Consider the following 12,830-nt stretch of genomic DNA (forward strand, 5'->3'; position numbering starts at 1 on the left):
GGTCAATATAAACGGACGTGTGTTTATATGTGTACAGGGTGAAACAAAAAAAGGGTTCGTAACTTCCGGGGTAGATAGTACTTGCCAAATGATGAAAAAATATCCTTGAAACATGGGTCGAAAAATTAATATTTTCAAAGTTGGAAACAATTCTGGGTTTACTAATAAGAATTGTAGAAGAACCTTCTGTAATCAGGAACACGAGGAATGATAAGGTAATCCATTGTTTCCGTACGGCTCACGGTAGCTTCCGAACCGAGAAAGTCACTCGATTTGACCGAAACAAAAAATTGTTTATAACTTTGAAGAATATTTATTTTTCCACCAATGTGTTACTAGGACTTTGTTTCGTCATTTGACGAGTAGTTCTCTTGTTCCACCCTGCACACTTCTCGAGCATACTTGGAAGGTCGGTTACCCCAAACAGGGGTATGAGATATATCACAGGTGATCGACACGAGAATCATCAAAACAGACTTTCCTATATCTAGTCGTTCCGCTCCCTATCCGCCTGCTATCGTTCACGCGTGTCTCCTGTGCACAAGCCGTCGCCGCGCGAATGATTCTTGCCGCGAATACCAGCCTATTATACGGCCCAAACGACACGAATCATTCGTGGAGTCTATTTTCTTTAATCACCCTATATACAGACACCTGTGAATTCGACGAAAGATCGTCACAAAAATGACTATGCTCGATTGGTGTTCAGAATACAGTACAAGATCGTCCGGGTACTTTTCAAGGATACAACACACGCGCGAATGATTCTTGCCGCGAATACCAGGCTGTTATACAGTCCGAACGGCACGAATCATTCGGGCAACGTGTGTACACTTGAGATATCGGCGGCGGGCTTAATTTCCTTCTCCTTTTCGGTGCTGTGTTTCAAGGTATATTGTGTGTATGTGTGTGTGCGTGTGTGTGTACGTACGTTTGTTTTTCACGTCGATGTGGTTGCGTGAGAAAAGAGAGGAAGAGGGAGAAGAGAAACAGAGAAAGAAATAAGAAGGGTGGGAGAGTAGAGGCACGGGGGGATAGAGTGCACGCGAAAGACAGGGGGAAAGAGAGAAAGAGACCGAAGTTCCTTCGTGCAAAACGAATTCGGTGCGACTCACTGCACGGTCCGTACGCAACTACGGTCCCCGTTTAACTGGCGGCATGTCTCAACTATTCGAGGCATTCGGAGTCGGTGTGCGCTCGCGCGTGCGCGCGGGTGGCTGTGCCTCGATCGCCCAACCCTCTAACACACTACCCCCGTTTCCCTACCCGCGCGCCGCGGCGTCTTCCTTTTGCCTCTTCCTCTCTGCTGCCACTACACATTTCTCGGTGTTTTCCATTCATCCCGTCCATTCCATTGGTATAACCCTATTTGTTCCAATTCTGTTCTACAGAGCAAATTATCCCACAATTTTGTCATCGAGTTGCTTTTATTTTTTTTCTTGTTCGACCCAGTGAACCTGGAACTGTATCACCTATCCACGGTTTCGTCCTGTGTTTACGATGCGTGCTGCTCCAGGATCATCAAACGGACATACTCGAGGAAACGTGAAAAACCTTACAGAAAACGAGTCCGTTGGTGGCGCGATGGGATCTCGCACGATTCAACCGTCAGATATTTCTTAATAACTCTCGACGATAACTGGGAGGAGGTAGGGGGGGGCATGACTAGATTCGCGGAATTTTAACGCTAACCGAGAAAATACCACCGACGGAACTTAATCTCGCGACGACGTCCCTGACCTGTATACGAGGAGCCTCCTAGGGATACTCGATTTCTCGCATACCTATCGTGTCTTCTTTTTAACTACCACACGTTTGATAATGTTTCGCGAAATAAATGCGTTGTAATTCGAGATCGTCTTAAAAAGTCATTTTCCGATCATCCCACCGAATTCGGTTAACTTCTTCCCCGTTTTGAAGACGGGAGGAATTGTTCGGTTCCACCGTAATAAGAGGTGCCGATGATCTTTGATTGCCTCTGCAGCGCTAGACGGTGCGCACGCGTCGTTCCCGAACCTCAAAATACTTTCTGCCAAGAAAAATTCGCGAAATCCCCTTCCTCGATTATATCTTCTGGCTCCGTACCACGCTCCGATAATTCATGTACTTTTAAAAGGATAAATAAATGAATTTCAGACGAAAAGTTATTTCCAGCGTATAACGGAGTAACGGACTCAACGGGCGAGATCGAGAGAAAAAAAAAAGAATGTTTCTCGAATCGTCGGACCTTATGGAGAGACAAAAAAAAGCTATGATACGCTATCGGTTGATTCCAGTTCGAACAGGTTTCCAACGAAACCGGAGGAACTCTGGTGACGTCACCTGCGCGCCCATTTAACATCGTGCACATTAAAACAGCCTCTGCCGTTAATTTCGACGCGCGTGCATCCACGGCGAAATTAATTTTATTGCCGCGGATTAATCCAATCAATTTTACTTGATTACCGTGTGCAGACGCACCGTGACGTCAAACGCGAGAACACGTCACGGTCGGGCGGCGGTTAATTTCCATCGACAAACGGAAACGCCAGGTTTTTATGAAACCCGTTCCATCGTGTGCTCTCGTGCTCGGTAATAATCGGACGGTCACGAGACATTCTTCGCGGGGACGTAACCTATTTAACATGGCGTTTCACTCGAAGGTAAAAGTGCTCGAGGTGGCATCGGTTACGCGAAGATTTTCACGAGACACGCACGACGCCATCTCGCCTGATAAACCGGAACCTTCAGAGCCTTCGAATGATTACAGATCCGTCGGTAACTGAGGAATTAGTACCGAGTCGATAAGTGTATTGACCGACAGAGCATCGGTCGATAAATGTTTCGACCGATAACCGTATTTGTCGATAAGTGTGAAAATTTCGACGAGCAAACACACTTCCGCAAAAGAAAATGTCGCTGAATGGAAATCAAAACGGTCCAATTTTGATTTACAATGAAAGACAAGGTAACTGGGATTGCATAAAGTATCGGGTATTCGGGGGGAATATATAAGAGGATAGAAGATTCAATGATCTGATTTCGATCGAGCACAGTATCCGCGAGAAAATCGCTTTGACGAAGCCTCGTAACCGTTAGATCCAAGACTGTGTGCGTGACTGACGCTTAAAAATAGCAGACAGCTTGGAGAATAAAAGCGGAGATGATCGAACAGGGCAGAGGATTGTTCGATATGGAGAACGAAACCCTAGGAAAGGAACCGAACGGTTTCTGGATCATACATGGATCCCAAAAGTTCTATGTATTCCTTTGCAGCTACGATACAGAACATTCAAATATTTGAATTTGCCGCCATCTTTCCCACCCACTATTCTAATAAAGAAATTTTAAATGGTTCTCTACTGAATCCCAATGTTTACAAACAGAAAAGAATGGGCTAACTGTCTGTAGGAATTCGATGCCAATTATAAGGTTTCATTTCATTAATATAGTAAGTTCTATTAGAACATTGTTTCGTAGCTCATAAGTTATTCACTGCGACATTTTTGGATCAGAAATATATGCGGTATATTCTATAAAATTACGACATTTTAAACCCGAAGAGAATAGAAAATTGTAATTGCTCAAATATAAAAAGTAAACGTTTGTAAATTCAACTCTCTAAAAAATTTTTAACCGTTAAATGTTAGGCGGGCCTAGATGGCGACTATGTGTCATTTCGAATGCGTACCAATAACGACCAGAAATAATATTTAACAGGAGTAACACTCATTTAAACGTACAAATGTTTCAACACTTTGAAACGATATGCCTTGGCTATTGTGACCATAAAATTCAAGATTATATGAACCATTGTGTTGTAATTACATAAAAATGGAACGTGGAAAGTCAAGATTTGGAGAGCGTCACTCACCGATGGTATTCCTCGATGGTTTCCATAGCCATGACGTGCACCCTACACGTTTCCTTGTATCGTAGACAAATACTTGGAGGTGTCAATGATGGATCTTGACACTTCACACCGGTTTAATCACTAGAAACAACATTAATCTGATACTAGGACGGAAATCAAGCAACCACAACCTCACTCAACGAATGCCGCGCGCGGACTGTCGTCCTACTTGTGTGTCCTGCGCATTACACGCAAATTCTCCCACTGCGCAACTCCAACTCAGATGCGTAGTAATGTGAATTACATTCGCGTAGTTAAATCTATAACAGAAATGTTCAAACACAGTTACGACATTTGCGATTAATGTGTAAATATTACTTTTGGATAATTTATTAAAATATCCCAATATATCCTTTACATCTGCTTTAAATAAGGTTCGAATAATTTAGCTCAGCTACTGTGCAAACACGCTGAGCATCTTGGGTAATTTATTGCGAATTAAAATATCCGGGAAACTCACACGAATTTAAATGTTTCGTAATGAACAACCACAATTCACTACGTAAATACTATTTCTGAAATCGTTACAATGAATGTTGAATCGTAATCTGTACGCGTTATTTTTATGTCTATATTGTTTACTTCAACTTTATTGAATGCAGATCTGTTTATTGCATTTTTGGGGAATTATCTACGAAAAACTAAGGATTGGATGAACTATGGTTTCAGGATTCAAGTATCAAACAACATTATCATATTTCATTTGAGAAAAAAAACCCTACTCTTATCTTAAAGCACCATCCACCTTTTCTTAATTAAGCTATTTCGTAAAATCTGTTTCAGGGTTAAAGTATCATAAGACAGTATCATATTTTATTTAAGAGGAAAACTTTACTATTATCTTAAAGCACCATTTGCTCCTTCTTCGTTAAGCTGTTTAGTAAAATCTTTTCTGTAGTAACAGGACCATCTGCAAAGATAGTTGATGGTTATCGTAATGCAAAGAAATTAAAAAATTCGAAAGATAATATAAATTCTATTACACCTACCCAACCGATACCATGGATCGTTATTTCCAGCATCTTTTCTTGCCGAATTAAGTGCATTGCGAATTGCAAGTGGCACTACACAACTCATACAGAGAGGCGGTTCACCAGTTACTGTAATACACACATCATTAACAAATACGCTCAGAACATTTATTACTTAAGACAAAATATTGAATTGCTTAATTGACTGTAGTGTGATAATTAACTAACTTTTCGATCGAAGGACAAACAATGGATTAGGCGCATTTCGACGAATGTAAATCCGAAAATCGGCAGGAATGTCTTTTGCACCGGGTGGTTTGTAATTCTATGACAGAAATATTGCATGAAGTCGTGTTCCGTATAGGAAGTAACAACGCATTATTAAATACAAACCCAAGTTCGATAATTCGTTAGTTGACCAGTTCTTGGATCATAAATTAAGTCTTCTGAAGTCCAGTATCCAAGTCCCATAACGAAGGCACCCTCTATCTGTCCCAAGTCTATTTCTGGATTCAGACTAACTCCAGCGTCTTCCATTAAGTCTACTCTGTGCACAATATGTTGTCCGGTTAATACGTCGACTTCAACTTCCGCTATTGCGACTCCGTATACATGATAATTATGCACACCCTCAGACTGTGCGGTACACCTAAAGAATGCGTAACGAATAATCACATGCAAAGCGTGCAATTATTATGAATAATTATTAGAAATATACATGTAACGCGCGCATAAATCCACGTCCTTCAGAGTAGCTGCGAGCACTAATTGTTGCCAGGTAGGATTCGTTAGCTCCTTTTTGATAGGTTCCAGCCTCTTCAACAATTCTTGGCAAGCCTTCATGGTTGCCTACAATTGTGCCAGGCGTGATTGAAAAATATTACAATCACCATACCTTAGGTACACATAGAACAACTGCTTACAAATGCGCAAGTCTCGCTGGTAATGCTACCACCGGTGACAGAATTGTTTGGAGCCGTCAAATTGTTGCTTGGTTTAACAGTCACCAGTGACAAGTCGATTCCCAAGACGTGCGCTGCTACTTGAGCTACCTACCAAGAGAAACTTATCAAAAGATAATTCTTCGTTACGCATATTTTATCTATTTGTTTTATTTCTCGTACCTTTGTATTAATACCCTGGCCACACTCAATACCGCCATGTGTAACAGAAACGGTGCCATCCCTGCCATAGATTACAACGTGTGCATTAAACTGTCCCCAATACATCATAGGATACATAACTGGTACTACAGAGATTCCCTTCTTCTTCCATCGATTTTCCTAATCAATTATGACAATATAGTTCAATCAACAAATCAGTTTACACGAGCTTACCAGAAGCATGTAACAAAAAATGTAATCTCACATTGTTAAATGTTTCCACAGCTGTCTTCCTCGTCTCATAATCTGAATTTTTGGACAGTTCCTCTATCATTGGCTGTAATATGCTTTTGTGATCCGGATGCATATTCAATAACTTCACTTCCAAAGGATCTTTTCCAACAACTCTTGAAACATGCTCCATCAAGTACTCCGTCATGCCGACACCTTCCGTGGAAGCTGCAAAACAAATATCCCATTAATAACGGTAAAACAAACAAGAAGAAATAAATGTTTGCTTTATGGCTTTTTCTAGCTTTACATGGCGCTCGACAATATGTGTTTGATGGTGTATCGGTTCTGGCTTCGAAACCTTCGCCTGACCAGGTGCTGGTGTCGTAGCAGCTGCAACCATCAACAGAAGGAAATAATCAACTATATATCGTCACTATCCAACAATACTAAATGATTTATGCCTGACTTTTTGACGTGTTCTATCGTGAGGAATGCATGGAAGTCGTTGAAATTGCAGCCACTGTTTTGCCAGTATTTCGTGTTCAAGTACTGAATATATCCACTGTCGTCTACGCCAACCTCGTACTCTTGACGAGTGTCGTACCGTTTACCCAACACTTTCATATTACTCTCTATGGACATTATAAAGCGTGCTGGTCGATTCAATTTGTAGCAGGCCAACGCGCACGCACAGGCCACGTATGAGGCACGAGATATCTTTGCGCCGTATGCACCACCCAGACGCCTCACGTTGATGTTCACGCTGAAACCAACGATTAATTAGCCATAAGGCTGCAGGTAAGTAAGTCTGATGGTATCTGTGTATGCTTCACCTATTTGCCTTTATACCAAGGCAATCAGCTATGGACGTTTGAACAAGGTCCATCCACTGTGACGATGGATACACGTCCAAACCATCCTCGACTGGAATGCAGACGCAAGACTGCGGCTCCATGGTGTAATGGTACTGGCTGCCACAAGAGAACTCGCCTTTTATCACATGTTTCACGTTGTTACCTATATAGTATAACATTAGAAATGTACAACAAGATGTACGCGACAGATGTTTACACGAAAGGTAAATCACCTTTCTTTTGAGCTTTCAATGTAGCTGTCTGCATCAATCTGGACTGATCGTTCGAGGCGAGAACTTGTTCTATGGACATTACCGTATTCTCTTCTAATACGTCGATGTAGGAGATATTCACCTTCTCTGCTGCCTCGTTCGCAATTGCGTGAGTCTCGGCGACGATGATGCCCACCGGCTGACCAGCGTATTCGATTCTCGTATCGGCGAACAACTACAAAATACAATGGAGTATTTGTACCGACTGCAGTTTATATAGACAGCGTTAATTTCTAGCTTCATTTACCACTTCATCGAAGGACAACATTTGTTGTTGATTGTCTTTGTTGATGAATAAATTCCTCCCAGGAACATCCTTAGCGGAGTAAAACGCCACGACACCTTTCATTTTCTAAAAAACCGTACCAAGATTCCAGAGTGTAGTTTCTCCGCAGAATATTTTTAACTGGTTCTAATGTCAAAAGACTGTACCAATGCATTGGAGGGATCGATGCTAGCGACCTTCCCGTTCGGCACAGTGGAAATAACAAACGCGCAGAAAACTTCGTTCGCGAGAGGAGGAATATCATTCACGTACTGCGCTTCGCCGGAAGTCTGGTACACGGATTCCATCTTTGGAATGGGTTTGTTTAACGGCCACAGATTCTTATCCGTCTCGAAATCCTGTTTACCCGAAGATAATCCACGATCCAAAATGGACCCTCCACTACGTAGTTTTGGATCCAAGTTTTCTGGCTTGATGCTTAAAATGAACTAAACCATGGACGTTTTACAAATGATTGACAAGAACCAATAAAATGGATGTGTTGCACTGAACAAAATAATTTAGTTAATTCGTGAACCGCTGGATAATTACCTTGTAGAGAAGACCTTCAGCAAGGGTCTTCCTAAATGAAGGAGAATAATCAGGCAACACATGATCCGGATTTAATTCGTTATCCAGTTTCGCCATGGCATTTTTGACGACATCTTTGTTCAAGATGGATTTCCCAACGAAAAACTTTTCAGTGTCTACCGCGTGCAGCTGAAATATTAAGTCCTGGAGGTATAATACCCCTTCACTCTTACATCACTGCACAGTTTAGTTCTACTCACGAATTCTTTGTGTATTCCACCGAATATAATGTTTGGTTCTTCTAGTACTTTTCCAGTCCCGTCCAATTTAAACAGGAAGCCACCGTTCACATGGGCATGAGCGTTCTGAGCTCGCGGCATGATCTGTTCAATAATTCTTTCATGTTACCCACAGAGAGCTCGATAAAACGATGATTTTTAAATACCTTAAATGATCTGTAATGGTATTCGCTGCCGAGCGCCGGTAAAGCTATACTGTATATAATTTTATGTTTCATATCCATATTCAGGAAATTCAGTAGATTCACGCTTGTCTTCCTACCGCCAGCTTCCACTGTGCATAGAATTCATAAGATTGAAACCAACGAGATTCATGATTGAAACCACCGATCCAACGAATTCGCTCACCTATATGCAATTGGGCGCCTACGGTTTCGAGCATCAAGAAGAGATCCGAGGGAAATTCGTGATACTGATGCTTGATCATTAAATTCCCGGCTAGTGTTCCGATCTGGAACCGATCAACAGGGTGGTTATATCGTTCACTGATTATTCGAATTAAGACATACATTTCTAACAGGAACACTGGCGATCAGATCGATGTGACTAGCCAGGTGTCGCAGATACTCGAATTTCGGCTCCTTGGAGTACTCATTGAAGGTTTCCATGGCCGTTGTGAGGGAGTTGTTGCCGCCGATGGTCAAGGAATCGTTGTTTTTGCTTATACGACGCAAATCAGGAATATCGTTTATGTCGATGTACATGTCGGGTACTTTTAACCGATAGACACCTACAAAACAGATACCATAATCGACGACATCTATAAGTAATCTGTACATTAAAATGTAAACACTTTACCGTGAGCAGTGTTACCACCGTGTAGAACATAACTGGCTGTAGGATTTTTCTGAAACACTTCGAACATATCGTCAACTGAGAGCACTTTATGGAACTCTGAACCGTCCAGTTTCATGTCGATCTTGGCCTCAGTAGTCTGATTAACTGTGCTGCAGGTATTACAACCATTCTGGCAGGGTAAACCGGTCTTCTTGCATGTTTTGATCTTGTACAACTCCTGTCAAGGGAAAGTACTGATTAGAGTATCAATTCCTTTAAATTCTGGAGAATCATTTTCTTAGTTCCTTTAAGCAGTTTATCGTCTCCCACCTCGATATCATGGATATCTTTGGCAAGCTCCTTGGGGGCGTCAGTAGCGAAGCCTTTAAACGTGTCCAAGATTGGCCTGTAACCTGTGCACCGACAGATATTACTGCCAAACGAATTCTCGATCTCCTTCATGGTCAGTTTCTTGGTCTGCAAAAGACTATGCAAGGCGACCAAGTTAATCGAATCTGCTCTTTGAAATCAAGAATGGTAAATGGGGATAGCATACCTGTACATGTTCATTACCATGCCTGGAGAACAATAGCCACACTGGGAACCATTCTTCTCGGCCAGACTTGCTTGCAACACGTGATACCCATCTTTTTTGTTACCCAATCCCTCGATAGTTTTAATGGCCCAACTGTAATTAAAAATGAAAAATAAGTTTCATTAGCCTCTTCATTAGAGCCTTTTCAGCCTCTGATAAATTTGCTTTTGACCCGAAGCCGAGACTTTGCTTAGCTTCCCAGATAGCACACGATGTCTAAGACTAGACCTAAAACAGCCGTAAAATGGACGTTTTCGAGGCATCATGTGCTATCTGAGCTGTATATACTACAAAGACCAGAAGGATCATGGATAAAAATCTGTTCTATCTTACCCGTTACAGATCAAAACCGGCACCAGACAAGAATTAACGGACATTGTCACGCCCTTGACGACCACCGATACAATGCATGCACCACAACCACCCTCGTGGCACATCGCTTTGGTACCACGAAGCCTCGCGTGGTCCCTGATGAAGACATTGAGGGACGTTCCGCATGGTATGTCACCCTTAACTAAACAAAATTATGCGTAAATCCGTGTGTCTTCGAATTTTCACTTTCAAGTGCATGCGATAGAGCTTTGGACACGTACCGGTATACGGGACTCCATTGATGGTGAACTCTACCGAGGACTTGGTATCCCTGAAACAAGAAATGTCAATCAGTTTGACAGTGGAAATGTTACCACAATACATAGATAACAGAACAAACAGCGCAGTGTTTATATTCCCTTTGTTTCTATATCAGAATTCAATCGATTTGTTAGTTGTTGGATATTTCTGCAAATATAAAACTTATTTGATTAATTGAAATTCCAGCAAAATTTGATTTGCCCAGTTAAGGATTAAGGGGTTTAAGTTAGGACAAAGTTACAAAATTAAGGAAAGTAATTTTAATAGCGAGTCTTCATAATTTTTCAACGATATTTCATGCAATATATCACCGACATCCTTCACATTTTCGTTTCAGAATGATCGTTTAGTTTGCCGATAAAACTTCACCAGATATATAATCTGCCATAAAACACAACGTCTACACCTACAATCGCATTGGCATTGCAAAACATGTGGTGTCTAATAATAGATAAGATAAATAGTTTGAAAATGTTTACTGCCCAGTTTTCAGTTTTAAAAAAGCTTCCACTCTCGTTATAAGAAAGAATTATTTTCTACCCAAGAGAAGTCAGACTGTTTTGCATACGTAAATTATATGAAGATCCCCTGCATATGAATGATTGGTAAGTTCAGGCTGAGGCTTAAGTGCCCATTTAACGGGCGACTGTATTTTCATCCTCGTTACGGGTAAGTAGGAGTTAACAGTCGATTGTTGAATCCGGTTTTTATGAAAATCACATCGAACGATGATGCATTAATCGACAATATCGTTATGTAACTCGATAATGCTCTGTATTAACGTTTAATCTGAACGGGTTTGATTGCAAGCCTCGGCAACGGAACCAACGAAAGCTTGAGCATGCAATAACGCATTATCGAAAATTACAGAACGGATTCCTTGTTCTTCCAGGCAATTCATTCCGATCATACTAGCTAATCACCTCCTGAGAACCAATTATCTTTCCTTATCTCAACGACTCTTCAGCCTGTAAGAGAAAAAAAATGAAAACTCAATATTATGATCCTCCAGAACAGATTGTTTTGTAACTTGGCAGATTTTTAACAAGTGCACGAATCACGTACAATTTTCAATAACATTATTTCTTGACGATACCAGCTGGAATATTCCACTTGTCAATTGAAGTACCGCGATTACGTAATATTAGGCAAGCAGTTTTTACCACACTTCAAGTATAATTTTAGAAGACCGATTGATAACACGATCTATCGTGCTTGATTGTGAACCGAGTAATAATTTCCTGTTCTCAGTAAATAGAATCTCTGTACAAACTCAAAATATATATATACACTCCTTTCGTTTCCCCAAATGAATTACGGTTCAACCGGCAGAATGTTTCCCCCGTTCTGTCGCAATCGATCAACTTTCACGATCAGTGAAAGGATTTTCGACGTTAGTGGGGATCAGAACAATGTCTCCAGCTGGCCGAATTTTCTGCAACTCTCTCCCAAACAGTGATCGCTTCATTTCAGGATCGATCAAACAATGCCTATTTCACAATTTTCAACTTCTATTTTTTCTTTTTTGTTTTATTTCTTTGTGTCTAAGATTAATGAAGGCAAACTTTTCACTCTAAAATTGCCAAAGAGAGTACAGAGATCGAACGAAGAATCTTTACTTGCATTGACAGTGCTGGATTTCGAATAAGTCAAAACTCACCCGGTCTCTGCTTTCACGCCGTTCATGCTTGCTGCTCTGTTGTTTGGTGCGAACTACTTTTAGACGGAGAATCGAAAGGAAAAAATCGAGAAAGCACGGTATACGGCACTTACAACTAGACACTATCAGTGACAGCTAGTTCCACCGATGGAGTAACACGAGTGTAATACACTATAAGAGCTTGCCTCTTTGTACTCCAACATCTAGACCTCCCACCACTTGTAAGGATGGTTACAGAAATGTTGTATCATCTATCCAGGCCACTTGAAACATGCACACTCAGCAGATTTTCAACGATCTAGCCAATTATTTAGCAACATTCTTTGTACGTACAATGGATAACAAAAGTATTCAAAGACCTTTTAAAATAGAACAACTATTTTAAAAGTTGATCCAAATGATTTGAATTTTTCTGTCAAGTTACGGACATTAGTTGACTAAATGATGCGTAACAATAAAATTGAAAAAGATGCAATTGGTCGGAATCGCGGAGTAAATTGTAAAGGTCGTTTTTTACAACTTTTTAATCTGAGGGTATAATGAAAATTTAATAAGTATATATTAACTAATAAGTAATATAACTAAGAATGTTCCTAATTTCACAAAACAACTCGAGTTACTCGGACCAATTTTAAAAAGGATGTTCAAATACTTTTGTTACCAACTGTACATCTTCTGCGTCGCATTAGAAGGGGACATCTGTTTATAATAATTAGCTTCCTGCTCCTTGGAGTGACCTTCGTA

At 40.9% G+C, this 12,830-nt stretch overlaps 1 protein-coding gene across 1 annotated transcript; it reads right to left on the reverse strand.

The window, feature by feature from the left end:
* Positions 1-4,595: 4,595 nt before the first annotated feature.
* LOC107189453 (indole-3-acetaldehyde oxidase-like) lies at positions 4,596-12,112 on the reverse strand. The gene is made up of 25 exons (XM_015577988.1): positions 12,087-12,112; positions 10,387-10,436; positions 10,127-10,307; positions 9,755-9,886; positions 9,529-9,685; positions 9,220-9,436; positions 8,931-9,151; positions 8,770-8,872; positions 8,568-8,695; positions 8,383-8,505; positions 8,144-8,311; positions 7,759-8,040; positions 7,574-7,678; positions 7,288-7,501; positions 7,034-7,217; positions 6,667-6,963; positions 6,508-6,590; positions 6,232-6,425; positions 5,988-6,146; positions 5,787-5,915; positions 5,582-5,712; positions 5,257-5,512; positions 5,092-5,188; positions 4,882-4,992; positions 4,596-4,802 (listed from the first exon to the last, which is right to left on the reverse strand). Exons 1-25 carry the CDS (start codon positions 12,110-12,112, stop codon positions 4,735-4,737), a joined length of 3,816 nt encoding a protein of 1,271 aa, XP_015433474.1. The 3' UTR covers positions 4,596-4,734.
* Between the last annotated feature and the right edge of the window lie 718 nt (positions 12,113-12,830).

The sequence above is a fragment of the Dufourea novaeangliae genome, unplaced genomic scaffold (assembly GCF_001272555.1).
Source record: "Dufourea novaeangliae isolate 0120121106 unplaced genomic scaffold, ASM127255v1 scaffold163, whole genome shotgun sequence".
NCBI lineage: Eukaryota > Metazoa > Arthropoda > Insecta > Hymenoptera > Halictidae > Dufourea > Dufourea novaeangliae.

What these genes read in the sequence shown, in the direction of transcription:
- LOC107189453 (XM_015577988.1), bottom strand. Translation starts at nt 12,112, where the DNA reads ATGAACGGCGTGAAAGCAGAGACCGG. An exon ending in ATGGTAATGAACATGTACAG is followed by an intron (nt 9,686 to 9,754) that starts GTATGCTATCCC and finishes CGCCTTGCATAG; the next exon opens with TCTTTTGCAGACCAAGAAAC. An exon ending in CACATATTGTCGAGCGCCAT is followed by an intron (nt 6,426 to 6,507) that starts GTAAAGCTAGAA and finishes TTTGTTTTGCAG; the next exon opens with CTTCCACGGAAGGTGTCGGC.